The sequence below is a fragment of the Panthera pardus genome, unplaced genomic scaffold (genome assembly GCF_024362965.1).
Source record: "Panthera pardus isolate Hobbes unplaced genomic scaffold, ASM2436296v1 HiC_scaffold_7, whole genome shotgun sequence".
Classification (NCBI taxonomy): Eukaryota; Metazoa; Chordata; class Mammalia; order Carnivora; family Felidae; genus Panthera; species Panthera pardus.
This window is the reverse complement of record NW_026527002.1, coordinates 75,766,253-75,781,609: the sequence shown is the minus strand read 5'-3', so window position 1 is coordinate 75,781,609 and position 15,357 is coordinate 75,766,253. Positions and strand designations below refer to the sequence as shown.

The window sequence follows — 15,357 nt, the reverse complement described above, 5'->3', positions numbered from 1 at the left end:
GGTACTTTTCAGAACAATCGTTACGATGCCTTTCCCATTTGTTCATTTATCAATAAAAATCAGAGCTACAAATAGAAAAAGAAACAAGGGCCTTAAATTTCTCCCTCCCTTTCCTCCCCTGGACTTGAGCCTTTCAAGAAATATTTACCTGTATTCATCTAATTTCATCCTAGAAATCATTTTTTAAAAAAATTATTTATTTTGAGTGAGAGAGAGAGCTTGTGTGAACGCAAGCAGGGAAGGGGCAGAGAGCAAGGGGGAGAGAGACTCTCCAACAGGCTCCCCGCTGCCAACACAGAGCCTGATGCGGGACTCGGTCTCACGAACTGGGAGATCGTGACCTGAACAAATCGAGAGTCAGATACTTAACAGACTGAGCCACCCAGTCGCTCCTAATTTCATTCCAGACTGACTGGGGTGTACACACCGAGAGAGAGGACATGCGTCTCATTCACACAGCAGGAATTCAGTAGATCTTCTTGAGCGGAAAGGTGAAGTAATGCGTGGGAAGAAGGCAACAGCTCCTTCTGAAATGTGATTATGAAGCCACACAAGGACCTTGCCTGACTCATACCACATGGATGGTGCAGTGGGCCCAGGATCCGGGTTTTCCACACCCTCTGCCTGACAATTACGGCAGCACCATCCAGCCAGAACCACATTAATCCAAACCTGAGAGAACTCAACCAACGTAAGCTGAGCTGGAAAACCAAAGACACAGGCCCCACTAAGAGAAACTGAATAGCACTTTCTTCCCTTTGTAGTCTCTGCTATTTGCAAGGCACTCTGCATTTGTGGGAGAGCTTGAGGCATGATGATTACTGTCCTTTGGTGGGAATACTGGGAAATAGGAACATGTCAGACTGTAAGGAAAACAAGGAGAAGAAGTGGAGGCCACGTCCTTCTCCAACTGAACAGCAAAATGGCGAAAGTACCGTGGGATTTATTTGTTAAGTATAATTCGCTGAGTTCCCAGGAGCCACTCTCTGCCAGGTACAGAGAGACAGAAGCTAACAGTCCCTGCCCCTCCAGAAGTCGTTGTGCAGGTGGGAAAGAGACACGTGATCGAGACACATGACCTCAGCAGTAACACTCAATACATCAGCTCCCACCTCCTCTGAATTCCCCTCATGAGAGCTGAGCTAGGTCTAGCAAGACAGACAGGAAGTACGAGATGAGATTCTAGGCAGAGAAAGCAGCACGAGGAAAGATCTGGAAGCCTGAGGGGACACAGCATATTCAGGGAATTATACAAAGTTCAGTTCGCCCAGGGCGAAGACTGCTCTTTCCAGTGGCTGTGGACCAAGCTGCAGATGTTGTCTGTGGCCCAGAGAGTTAATGCAGACTTTTAGACACCGTGCAATGAGGTGCCGAGCACCCAGCAAGAAATTTCCCTGACTTAAAACATGAGAGCCCATCGGCTCTTGCTTTTAGCCTCGTCACCGCTTCTCTTTCCTTGACAACAGCTCCTGTATTTTTTCTTTAATACTTTCAGCCAGTAATAAGAAACATCTATCCACTACTTATTTTCCTTATTTATGTTAAACTCAGAGGTCAGAGGAAGAATCCCAGGCGGGTTGCATTCTTATTAAAAAACTCCTCTGCCCTTCCCCTCCACCCAGTTTTCACGGATATATTTTCTTTCTCTTATGTTAAGTAAGTCTATGAACCATATCAAAGAATTATTGAATGGTAAGTGGAAAAACTAATTTGCATTAATATAAAAAAATTGGGAACTTTTGTTTTCTTTGCTGAAAAACATTTCAACTATGAATCCATATTCAGCAGCAGCCCTTCAGAGGAAACACTTGAGGGTGAAAACAACTCGGTATGTGGAAGTGATTATTTTTTAAATGATTGGGTTACTCAGAGGCAATCTGGAGTGGACTATGATCAAATGTTACTTTAAAGTCCTGTAAGAGCTCGATAGCGTGTCTCCTTGATCCTGGTCTCGAACCTTCCCACTGGCCCCAATTCATCTTCCCTATCTTAGCTGTAAGCTACCTGGTCTAAGAGATTATTTCTTTTTCATTTCTTATACTTCAAGTATCACATCTTATTTAGCACTCGATAAATGTTTGCTGAACTGAGGTGGAATGTTCAAGAACCACAACAAGGTAAGGGGGGCCACTGGTTACAACATGCAATGCTATGTGAGGATTGCGTCAATCACATGACACCTTTACTTACATAATCTCCGTAGGTCTCTTGTGTTGGGGGTGGCGGCGGAGGTCTGTACCCAGTTGGGGGCACTCCTCTTGCTCTGGGAGTGAGAAGCCCTCTTCCCCGACTCACTGGCCCTCGGGTGGAAAGGACTCCCCTGGAAGCCGGCGTCCCTCGTGGTACACCAACTCCAACTGGCCGGGCTGTGACTCCTCCCCTTCCCCTGTAAGCAAGAGGGTCAAGTTAGCAATCTTCATCATCGTCTCTACCATTCCATGGTTCACATGCATTTATACCTCAGAAAAATCAATGCCCCATATTTCTGTAAAAAGAAACAAGGAAACCACACACAAAGTAAAAACTAAAGCCAATGAGAAAGAGCCATCTACCAAAAGGAAGCCAAGTCACTTAGGCAGCTTATCCAGCAGCGATAAATATAATAACATCAAAGCATCCCCAAGACTCAATTTCTGGCTAAAATACAGAGTAGGAAGCTATGGACATCTGGGAAGGCTGCATCCACTCGGGACCCAGGCCGGGGTCACATCCAACCTCCATGCCAACACTATGAGCTGGGCTGCATTCTGCTTATCTATCAACAAGGAAACTGAGGCTGGAGAGATCTTCAAACTGAGAACACATAACCAGCAAAGCTAGGGACCAAAATATACATCAGAGTGCCATGAAAGAGAAAATTAAACGTACCTTGCCAAATAATGTATCTACCACAGAGTAATTTAAGATACCATTCTTTTTTTGTTAAACACCCTTCTCAAACTGAATAAACAGATATTTTCTGAAGTAGAATTCAACATGTGTATTTACGTATTCCTAACATAAAATATGAGATTTCAAGTCAGAGAGCAAGGAAGGAGGCTGTACCAAGAATAGCCCAAAAAAGCAAAAACCTGAGAAAATGTGCAAGGTCTATGAAGAAATGACAGAAAAATGAGGCTAAGACAGAGAATAAAAGATTTGGCCTCATCCATCTCCCACGGACAACATCCCCCAAATAAAGAGAACTGTCCTAGATAACATGGCTGCCTGCGCATCTCCTATCTCCTTCTTTAGTTTCATTGGGATAGCAAATACACTGCTAAAGACTTAACAGAGAAAATTAACAAAACCAAAAGCTGGTTCTTTGAAAGGTTCAATAAAATTGATAAACCTCTAGGTGTGCTAAACAAGAAAAATAAACAGTACCAGAAATGAAACAGGGTCATCACTACTGACCCCAAGGACATTAAAGGATACGAAAGGAAGATTAGAAACAATTTTAGGCTCAAGAAATGTGTTAACTTAGATGAAATGCACCAGTTCGTTGAGATATACAAATGACTAAATCCCACAAGTAGATAATTAAATAATCTGAAATATCTATTAAAGAACTTTAATAAAAGAGTAATAATCTTAAAAAAAAAAAAGCACCAAACTCCAATGGAATTCACTGAATGAATTCTTTCATATATTAAAGAAAGAAAGAATATCAGTTCTCTACAATCTCTTCCAGAAAATAAAAATCAGAGGGAATACTTCCTTAACTCCTTCTATGAAGCTGGTCATTAAAAGTGCCTCCTGAAAATTACTCCTGCATTACTACTCAGACACTGGGCCAACGGGGAGGACAGAAGTAACTGGTCTCTGCTTAGTCCTGAACCCTGGTGGGGACCTAGCAGAGGAGGCACCTCTCGAGATCTTTTTTCTAAGTCCCCTTCTGGGAGCCACAACTGGCCAAAGGGTTGGGTGGGGGGAACATGGGGGTCTAGAGAGGATGCCACAGGACTGGCTTAGCTGATTATCTAACCTCCCCAAGAAGAGATATGTCATCCAAGGGGGAACACGGATAAGGCTCTCTGATAACCAAAGCCATTAAAGACTTTAAGAAATGGGGGGGAGAAAAAAAACAACAACCCATAAATCATGATCTTTTCAAGAACAAAGGTGTACAATTCCTCAAAAATAGTAGCAAATTAAATCCAACAATATATCAAAAAATTATACACCATGACCAAATGGGATTTATTCCAGGTATGTAAGGCGAGTTCAACACTAGGAAACCAATGTGATCGACCACATCAACAAGGCTTAAAGAAAAAAAAAAAAATCATATAATCATAAAGAGCAGAAAAAGCATCTAACAAAATGCAATACCAATTCATGAAAAAAATCAGCAAAGTAGGAAGAAGAAAATTTCCTCAAGTTGAAAAAAAAATCTACAAAAACCTACAGCTACTATCATACTGAATGGTGACAAACTGAATACTTTCCCCTTAGGACTGGGAACAAGGCAAGGGTGGCCACCCTTACTACTCCTATTCAACGTGTACTGGAAGTCCTAATTCAATAAAAAGGAATAAAACTTGTAAGATTGTGGAAGAAGAAATAAAATTTTATTTACAGGTGACATAATTTCTATGTGAAAATCCCCAAAGAATCAACCATAACAAAATAAAACAAAGCAGCCAAAAACTCCTAGAGTTTATTTTTTTTTATGTTTATTTATTTATTTTTGGGAAAGAGTGAGTACGTGCACATACATGTGAGCAGGGGAGAGGCAGAGAGAGGCAGAGAGAGAGAAGAGACAGAGACAGAGAGAGAATGAATGAATGAATGAATGAATGAATCCGGGGCTTGATTCCATGACTGCGAGATCATGACCTGGGCTGAAATCAAGAGTCAGATGCTTAAATGACTGAGGCACTCAGGTACCCCCTCCTAGAGCTTATTAATAAGCATAAAAACAAGGTCTTGGAATACAAAGCTAGTAAGTCAACAATATATACTCATATATATTTTACAGTACTCATTTTTGCAAGGTATATCCTAAAATTGGAACAATACAGAGAAGATTAGCCCAGTCCCTGCTCGAGAATGACATACCAATTTGTGAAGTGTTTTAGATTTTCCTATGCATGTGTGCGGGCAAGGGGCCTATGGGAAATATCTATACCTTCCTATCAATTTTGCTGTGGACCCAAAATTGCTCTAAAACAGTAAAGTCTTTAAAAAAATACATAATAACATTTATTAAAGCAACAAAAGAAATGGTTTAGTACATATCTAACAAAATATGTACAAGTGTTCTATGTAGAAAACCATAAAACTGTGATGAAATAAATCAAAGGAGAATAATCCCATGCGTAATCGTTGTTAGAGTCAATTCTTGCTAATTCTTCCCAGCTCGACCTACAGACTCAGTGTAATCCCAATCGAAATCCCAGAGAGCCACGCTGTAGACTGACAAACGTATTCTAGAGAATACGTAGAAAGGCAAGACCCAGAACAGACGACAAAATACCGAAGAACATGCTGGAGGACTCACAGTATCTGATTTTAAGACTTATTATAAAGCTGCGGTAATCAAGATAGTTAAGTATTGATGGACAAACAGACACACAGAACAACGGAACCAAAGACAGCCCTGACACCGATCCAAAGAAATGCAGTCAAGTGACTACTGACCAAGGAGCAGAGACAATTCAATGGAGAAACAAGTCTTTTCACCAAATGGTGCTAAAACAAATGCATATCCACAGGCCTCAAAAAAAAAAAAAATAAATAAAAAAAAAAAAATAAAAAATATAAAGAAGAAAGAAAAAATAAAAGAACCCAGACACATCCTTCACAAAAATTACCTCAAAATGGATTTTGCTTATTTTTTTAAATATAATGTATTGTCAAGTTAGCTGACATACAGTGTGTCAAGCATGCTCTTGGTAGGTTCCCGTGATTCATCGCTTACATATGACACCCAGTGCTCATCTCAACAAGTGCCCTCCTCAACGCCCATCACCCACTTTCCACCCCCCCTTTCCTCCCCCCACCTCCCCCATCAACCCTCAGTTTGTTCTCTATATTTAAGAGTCTCTTATGGTTTGCCTTCCTCTCTGTTCAAAATGGATTTTACACCTAAATGTAAAGTATAAAACTTGTAGAAGAAAATTCAGAAGAAATCAATGTGGGTTTGGTTTGATGAGTTTTTGGATACCATATGAAAAGCATAATCTATGATATAATCTGTGGTAAATTGGACTTTCTTAAAATTAAAAACTTCTGTTCTGAGAAAGACACTGTTAAGAGATGAAAAGACAAATCACAGAAAGGGAGAAAATATTTGCAAAACATATATCTGATAAAAAACAACAACAACAACAACAAACCTGTATCCAAAATATATAAAGAACTTTTAAAGCCCAATAAGAAAACCCAATTTAAAAATGGGTAAAAGAACAGACAGCCCACTGAAGAAGTCATACAGATGGCAAATAGCCAAATGTTCTATATCATTTGTCATTAGGGAACTGAAAATTAAAACATATCTATTTGAATAATAAAATCAAAAAACTGAATACACCGACTGATGGTAAGGATGTGAAGGAAAGGTGCTCTCATGCATTGCTCATGGGCACACAGAAGAGGAAGACAGTTTGGCACTTTCTTACAAAGCTAAATGAGATCTTACCACACAATCTGGCAACTGTATTCCTAGGTACTTACCCACCTGATTTGAAAATTTACTTCCACACAAAAACCTGCACAGGAATGTTTATTGCAGCTTTATGCCCTTTAAGAGGAGAATCTACATTCATCAGTTAATGGACATTTGAGCTCTTTTCATAATTTGGCTATTGTTGATAGTGCTGCTATAAACATTGGGGTACCTGTGCCATTATGAATCAGCACTCCTTGTATCCTTTGGGTAAATTCCTAGCAGTGCTATTGCTGGGTCATAGGGTAAAAATTATAAACAGAGAGGGAGGCAAACCATAAGAGACTCGTAAATACACAGAACAAACTGGGGGTTGATGCAGGTAGGGAGGGCAGGGAAAATGGGTGATGGACATTGAGGGCACTTGGGATGAGCACTGGGTGTTGCATGTAAGTGATGAATCACGGGACTCCAAAAGCCAAGAGCACACTGTATATACACTGTATGTTAGCTAATTTGACAATAAATTATATACTAAAAACAAGTTTGATATTTATAATTTTTTTTTGATGGAAAAAGTACTAAAAAGAAAAATAAGAATCTTCTGGAGGAAAGCTCCTCTCTAGGAATTTTGCTTAACTTGTATGAACTCACGTGAATCAATTAAAGGTTTTCCCTGACCCCCCGCTCCAAAAAAAAGGGGTGAATGGATAAGCAAGCTAGGGTGCATGCATACAATGGGAGTATTATTTGCAATAAAGAGAAATGAGCTCACAAACCAGGAAACAATATGGATGAATCTAAAATGTTTCTACATGAAAGAATCCAATCTCAAAAGGCTACATATCGTATGATTCCAATTATATGACATACTGGGAAAGAAAAAAACTACACTGATGAGTTAAAACAAATAATCAGTGGCGGACACAGGTTCAGGAGAAGAGGGAAGGTTGAACAGGTAAAGCAGTAGGAACACTTTACGGGGATGAAACTATTTTGTAGGATGCTGAAATGGTGGAGAGGTGACAAAGAATTTGTCAAAACCCACAAAACTTTGTATCACAAAGAGTGAACTTTAATGTATGCAAACTAAAAAAAAAAAAAAAATATATATATATATATATATATATATATATATTATTTAGGAAATTGAGGGTTTAGGATGGAATGCTAAATGTGACAAAACATGTGAACTATATTAAAAACATATAAAACACCCTCATGGGGGTGTCTGGTTGCTCAGTTGAGCATCAGATTCTTGATTTTGGCTCAGGTCATGATCTCACGATTTATGAGATCAAGCCCTGTGTCAGGCTACTCATGGAGCCTGCTTGGAATTCTCTCTCTCTCTCTCTCTCTCTCTCTCTCTGCCTCTTCCCTGTTCACTTGCTCTCTCTCTCTAAATAAACAAACTAAAAAAAAAAACAGAAAAAAAAACACTGTTCTGAAGTTGAGAGGAAAAATGAATTTAGAAACGAGTGAAGTTTCTAAGTTAAAGGCAAAAAAAGCTGTATGTAAGCACTGCTCTAGGTGACAGAGTTATTTCCCACGAGAAGGGGTGCAGGTGCACGTACGATTCTGAGACACTATGCATGTGCACTGGATGGACGATGATGGAAGCCACGCCGCGTTGGAGTGAAGGTTATAGATAAGCAAGGGGCAGAGGCTAGAGTGGGCAATAAAGGCAATGGATTAGAAGTGGACACGTTAGTATGAACTCTTGACTCATTTACTATAGATACAGACAGTGAATCGCAGAAATATGCACAGACGTGTATATACACGTGGCCTCGTAGCATACACGTTTCCTTGCTCTGACAGCTAAGAGGGCTTGGACGCAAGGACATCCCAGCAGCAGCAAGCAGAACCAGCACCCAGCTCTGGTCTCTGATACCGATCTCCAACAAAAGGAACCACGGCTCCTTGGAGAAATGGCCGATCCCAGTATGCAAGATGCTGCGGCAGCAACTTGCAGAGCAGAAAGTAAGGGTACTCGGGGCACCTGGGTGGGTCCCTCAGGTAAGCGTCTGATTCTTGATTGTGGCTCAGGTCATGATCTCACAGTTCCTGAGTTGAAGTCCCGCACTGGGCTCTGTGCTGACTGACAGTGTGAAGCCTGCCTGGGACTGTCTCTCTCCCTCCCTCCCTCTCTCTCCCCCCGCCCCCGCTTGTGATGCACACTCTCTCTCTCTCTCCCTCTCTCAAAATAAATAAATTTTAAGAAACTGTTAAAAAGTAGTAAGCAAGTACTCGAAAATAAGTAAATAAACAAATGCATAAATAACCAACAAAAAGAATAATGAGTGTATGTGAAAGGAGCAGGGAGGAGCCAACTGAAAGAGCTCTCAATGGCCAAAGCTGAAACAATCCGAGTTAAAAAAAAAAAAAAAAAAAAAAAAAAAAGCAGTACTGGGTTTTAACCGGATGTATAAAATGTAGAAATATGCAAAAGTCTACACTGACATAAACAAATGACTGAAATAATAATGGGAGAGAAGAGAAACATCTTCCGATAATTTATGAAGATATCCCACCCTTCAAAGGGGGGCGGGGGAGGAGTAACTGTAAATGGGAAACCCTTCAAGTATGACCTCAGCCAGGTTACCAAGGCAACGTCGGCAGTACTACGTCATGTGGACAGTATGAACCCTCAACATGTGATGAAAATGACACTTCACCTTTGTGGTTTTTGTTCCCTGAAACCATAAGGCCAAGCTGATCTGGAGAAAAAATATTAAACCAATCCCGAACGAGGGACATCTTACAAAAAACCTGGCCAGTACTTCTCAAAACTTTAAGGTCATCGAAAAGATGCAAAATCTAAAAGACTTTTTCACTCTTAGGTAACTTGTATTATTCCTTTTATACATATTATAAATTAGGTCTTTTTTGTTCGTCCTAGGCCATAAAAATTGGCACACCAAAAGTGGTGGTCAAGAGAAAGGACACTGAAGTCAGATCTGAATTCAATTTCTGACTGTACCTACTGGCTCAACTTCTGTCTTCCAGCTAATATTCAAACTAATCAACAGTCTAAACTTTCCAAGCCAGTTTCCTCCACTGCCAAATGAGTTACACAACCCGTTTCTTAGTGGTACAGTGCAGGAAAATGACCCAAGACACAGAAAGTACCTAACACATCCCCTACTCAATCAAGATCAACAATGTATATAAATTTCAATCACTCTGAACAACAATGATGATGACACTATAATTTCTATAGTCTTACTCATCTTTTTATATGCAGTGTATATCTAGAAAATGCTTCAATGTGATTAAAGAATAATTTCTACGTATAGCACATAATTTCTGTGTGATATTTCATTTAATCTGAGTATATTCAAACTAATTAAGCCTGCTGCTTCCTTAGCTAATACCCCATCCCTGCCATCCAAGTTAGCATATGGACCACAAAATATTCAGCATGTTTTCTGAATCTATGAATTTATGTTTTCCATCAAACTGAAAAACACAAATTTATATATTCAAGAAGCTCACAATTCTTTCCCAGCATCATCAACATTGTTTGTTTATGTGCCCTCGGAGTATATGGAATCATACTAAAATATCTGTAGCAGAATTTCAGGCAAGTCATTTGATGTATGTAGCTCTTGACACTTATCTATGGAAGATCCTTTGAAGAGTCCTTTTTTTAAAATATTTATTTATTTATCTATTTAAGTAATCTCTATATTCAACGTGGGGCTTGAACTCATGACCCCAAGATCAAGAGTGGCATATGCACTCCACTGATTGAGCCAGCCAGGTGCCCCTGAAGATTAGTTTTTAAGTATGACATTCCATGAGAATTGTGTGGTTTTAAGCCCTCACCCCCCCACCCCCCCAGCGAGAGGAAGGCATGAGGGAAAGAAGCGTACAAACCTAAGAGTCTGACCATGCTGCGGAGGACGCACAAATGCTACAAATGAAGCTCCGGGGACAGATTAACAGCAGGACTGCTGACATGGGGACAAGGATGAGATCCTGATAATCAGTGGGGGCTTATTAATTTTCTACTAGAAAACTTGGTTCAAATTGGTAAAATCAGGTTGCTACACTGATCAGAATGAGGCTAACAAGAAAGCAGGAAGATCTCACATCTGAACAGAAAGTTTCATGAGCAGAGGAACAGGTGTGATTGCCAACGGTTCTTTCTGTTTGCCTTCTTCAGCAGCGTGGCCCTGGTTTCTGGCTTGAAACTCGGATATGGAAATAGTCTAGAAAGGTTTGTCAACAGGTACCTTTGCGGGAAGAGTGCTTTGAAGGACTGAATACAAAGGTATGGATGAATCAGGAACTAATTATTTATAGACTCATAATCTATAGATGAACCTATAGATTGTTGATAGGTTTTAGGATGTGATGAAAAAGCACAGGCTTTGAGTTCCAACATATCTATACTCTCAAATCTACTGTCAGTTAGTTGCTGAGCCCAGCTTTCTACCCATAAAACGGCGTCAATGGCATCTAGCTCTTGCAGATGGTCGTGAGGTTTACCCACGTGGTATATAAAGTGCCTAGCTTAACATAGGCACGTAGTAAGCGGTAATTATTACGCAGACTTCCACTCGGATTCTGAATTGGGAGTCCTGACACCTTCCTTCGGCTGCGCACCAGAGGACGAGGACAGACGAAGGTACAGCTCATCACCCAGTGAGCACCAGTGAGCACCTTTATGTACCCTCCGTGCATTTAGCAGAGATGATGCAGACTGGGAGAGAAAGAGCATAACCACATACTATCGTCCTGTTTGGCTTCTGTCTAGGAATCTCCTGGGGAGCAAAAAGTAGAGGGCGAAATGGTGAATTTGGTGGCGGGAGCCCTGGATGATGAGGCTGGCCCCGGCTGACCACAGGCTGGGTGCCCGAGGGAGCCAACGGCAGCATCCTACTTTGGTACCACGGCTATCACAGTGGGAAGCAGACCTGCCCAGAGAGCTGTCATCTGAGGCCAACGCCCTGATGCACCAGCGACCGCAGGGATAATTTATTTCTCCGAGAGACTCCTTAACAAACACGTTGACAACTTTTCTTCATCCCTGGGGTTTTCTGAGAGTGAAGCTTAATCATTCCGAGACTTTCCTTTCTTGCCGGGGGCTGACAAGTGAGTGAGAGGCTAGATAAAAGGAAACAGGGAGCAGAGCTTGCAGTTAGGATCCCTCAGAACGTGCAGGAGAAATCGTCAGAGCCAATGAAGACTGACGCTTCCAGAAGCCTCTGGCAGCCCTTATTCTTTGCACCTTTAGTGATGATCTGAAATGTGTTTCTAGGGCAGTTCACACACTTCTTGAGCGTCCTCGTCACCCAGGACTTGTGTCAGGGCGGAGTCGGAGTCGGCAGGCCTAGGCTGGGGACTATTATCCTGCATTTCCGAGAAGCTCTCAAGTGCTGTTGCTGCTGGTTTGAACCCAGAAGTGACAGACCTGTTACTAAACCCAACGGTTACCACTTTGTTCTGCGATCCATCCAATCTCCAATCGGTTTTACTGTCCTACATTGCACAGAGTATAAAATAAATCTAAGGCAATTTGTTTCTTCTCCAAGAAGTTACCAACTGGTTATTATTGACAATATAAGACAGTGTGTGAGAAGCAAAATCTCTCATAAAGTGCAAGAAATGTGTCCATCTTCCCTTCCATCCCTGAAGACAGACAGCTCACTCCTTACTCTGAAGCCTGTCACTGTCTTCCAGCTCTGTTGGCATGTTTTTACTTTTCGTCCTTATTTAAAAATAAAAACAGTGAAAGTCTCTATCATTTCTAACTAACAGCCCTATTTCTTTCGGCCTCTGGCACTATCCAGGGCAAGTCTTCTTCCTGTCTGATGACAATGAATTGATAATGAAGGAGCTTCAGGGAGATGTGTACTTTGCCCAAGGTCCTCCAGAAGAATTCAACTTGTAGTGTGGGATCATTGTGAGTAATCAGAAAAGAACTTATGGCACGGTTCGGGCTTGAATGGGACATGAAAAAATCAAGCAGGGTTTGGATTAGTGTGTGCTCGGCGTTCTAGCTCCATTTTACAGCCGAGGAAATGACGGCTTAGCCCGGGAGAAACGCCCTGGCTTGAAAGAGCCACGAAGCCACACTCTAACTCCAAGCCAACTGTCCCCATCTTTTCTGCTTTCCAGTCTTGGTCCCTCTGCCTGGAATGACTTCCTCTGACACTCTCCTGTCTTATTTCTTTACCTCCCCCCTAAGTTGTTCACACCCACATGCCCCATTTAAAATTCCTTGCACCCTCATTTCTATTTCCATTGCACTTGCTTTCACACCCCCTACCCCTATTGACGCCACTCTGTCTTAATTACCTATTTCTCTGACTTACACCTGTTAACTTCCTGGACGTCAAAATGATGACTTAGCCACCCCTGTGACGTCAACCCCTGTCACAGAAAGTGCTCCAAGAAAACCTGTGACGTTGAATGACCTGACAACAGGAAGGGACTGACTGATTTTCAAAGAGGAAGGCAGATGTTCAAACCTCTGGAACCCCGGGTGTGTGAGAGTATGTTCCACGCCTCAGGAACATACTCGCCAGATGCCGTCCGCCCGAAATGGCCTCTGCTTCTCGGGACATCTTGTCCAACGTTATGGTCAGAAAAACTCTGCTGGCAAACTGGGGGTCAGAACCCTTCCTCCAGCGGGCCCCGCAGCCTACGGGAAGGCCCAGAACGTTTATCGGGCCTTAGGCTGCACCTGACACGTACGTGGTCGGCCACGCCGTAACCAGGAGAACCGCGCGTGGCTGCTCTTCTCTGCCCGTCCCTGGCTGGCTGCAGAGTTACAAGCTCTTGTGGGGAAGTTCTCACACTATTTGCAACATTATTTGCCTTGCTTGTTGTCTTCCCAAAGCCTATTAAAAGGATCTGAAAAGAAACCACCCATTTTCTCCTTTTGTTTCTCCTGAATCAACTCCATTATGGCCACGCACTAATACACTATCAGGGACCCCTGGAAGAAAAAGCCAGTGAGTGGATGCTGACAACGGAGGGAGCAGCTCAGCGGGAGAAAGGTGGTGGAGCTTATGGCAACGAAAGCAGAGAGACTCATTTCCCAGCAAAGTCCCCTAGGATCCTCTGCCCGGGAAGTGGGGTACATGTGTCACATACCAATGCCTGGGTTTTTATTACACCAGAAGGAAGGAAGGGAAGGTGACTTCTGTTCTGACAGTTTGGTGGTAAAATGTCCTGAGAAGGCAAGGGCCTTCTACTGAAATTTAATCTCAAGAAAGTTTTTTTTTTTTTTTTAATTGAAAATGTCTATAATTTGGGCCAGTAGGAAAATAAATATGCTGTCAATTTCCTATACTCACCCTTTCCTTAATCAAAAAAAAAAAAAAAAAAAAAAAAGACTTCTTGGGGCACCTGGGTGGCTTAGTCGGTTGAGCGTCCAACTTCAACTCATGATCTTGTGGTCTGTAAGTTTGAGAGCCCCGCATGGGGCTCGTTTGCTGTCTGCCTGTCAGCACAGAGCCCATTTCGGATCCTCTGTCCCCCTCTCTCTGCTCCTCCCCCACTTGCACTCTCTCAAAAATAAACAAATATTTAAAAAGAGAACTTTTTAATTAGTAGATTAATCTAAACCATATCATATACTAGGGAAATGTTTAAGACCCTTATATTAACTATTCAGTTTTCCTAATAACAATTCTTATAACTCTACATACTATGAGGGAAAATACATCATTTTCAATCACTGAAACAATCTTTAGTATCCGTGACATCATTCATGATCGGTTTTAAAGAAGAGTGAAATCATGTGAAAATCAACGTGGACAAGGAAACGCAAGTGCCCGTGTCCCACCCGATCCTGCGTGTGGAGGTTATGTAGCGACCTATGCACCTGTGGCTACTTACTGTTCAACACAGCGACTGCTAAAATACGGGCCTTACGAAGACAAGACATCCGTGGAGAACAATCTAACACTGAAACTACAAATAATGCCCCGAAGCTGATAGCTCACACAGTGTCTGACAGATGCTGAAGGCTGCGTGGGGGGTCCCTGGAAACGGTCAAGTCCCATGGCCAACCTGGGAGCTCGCCGCAGCTCCCAGCACCTCGGCATATAGTCTGCAAAGCGCAATCATAAGATTTAACGTGGGACTTCAGTCCACGAAAGGGAAGAGAGAAAGGGGCAGGTAAACCATTTACAGAAACCAGAGCTGAACATTTTCCCAATTTAACGAAAGCTTACAAAAGGCCCCGAGGGACTGCGTTGGCTTTGCGCGCGCGCGGTAAAAGCCACCAAGTTCAGCGCCCAGTACGGAGGCACATGTATTCACTACTCAGAAAGGCAGCTTCATCTGCTTGTTCCGCTCTTCTTCCTGCTGTTTGTGGCGCCCAAGGCGGGGAGATAAGTCTGCCTGCTCCTTGGGAGCAAGGGCCAGATGGCCAGACTAAAGGTCAGTGCGAAAGCAGCACAGAGTAAGCCAGCTGTCGTGAAGAAGGGATAAAAGGGAGCATCCCCCGAGGTCAGGGCGGCTCAGCTCAGACTGCCTGCGGCGGCAGGCCAGGGTGGAGAAGACCGGCCCAAAAGCGTGCTGCCCAGAGCGGCCTCAACTCTCCAGCCTCCTTCTGTGCTGGGGTCCGTGCAAGGAGCTAGGGAGGAGGCATCTCACAGCAGGGTTTCTGGAGGCCCTGCACAGGATGGGCTGGAAGTAAAGAAGCTTCCTTACCTCCTAAGTTAAAAAAGGCATAAGTTTAGTTCTCTCATTTGAAACTGAAAGGAAAGGTTTTATTAAAACACATATCACTTCCCACTGCA

General features: G+C 42.4%; 1 protein-coding gene and 1 non-coding gene across 6 annotated transcripts in view; one reads left to right on the top strand and one right to left on the bottom strand.

The window, feature by feature from the left end:
- Window positions 1–15,357, bottom strand: part of KHDRBS3 (KH RNA binding domain containing, signal transduction associated 3) — a 189,826-nt gene that overhangs the window by 66,222 nt on the left and 108,247 nt on the right. For all 5 annotated transcript variants that reach the window (XR_008420084.1, XR_008420083.1, XM_019459778.2 and 2 more), the window contains exon 6: window positions 2,191–2,386. Coding sequence is in view for 3 of the 5 variants with exons in the window: in XM_019459778.2 (XP_019315323.1) it covers window positions 2,191–2,386 (196 nt within the window). In the remaining 2 variants the exon portion in view is untranslated. The remainder of the gene's footprint in view (window positions 1–2,190; window positions 2,387–15,357) is intronic.
- On the top strand, window positions 4,967–5,069 carry LOC128775399 (U6 spliceosomal RNA). Its single transcript, XR_008420122.1, has one exon. It is a non-coding gene; the product is annotated as a U6 spliceosomal RNA (small nuclear RNA).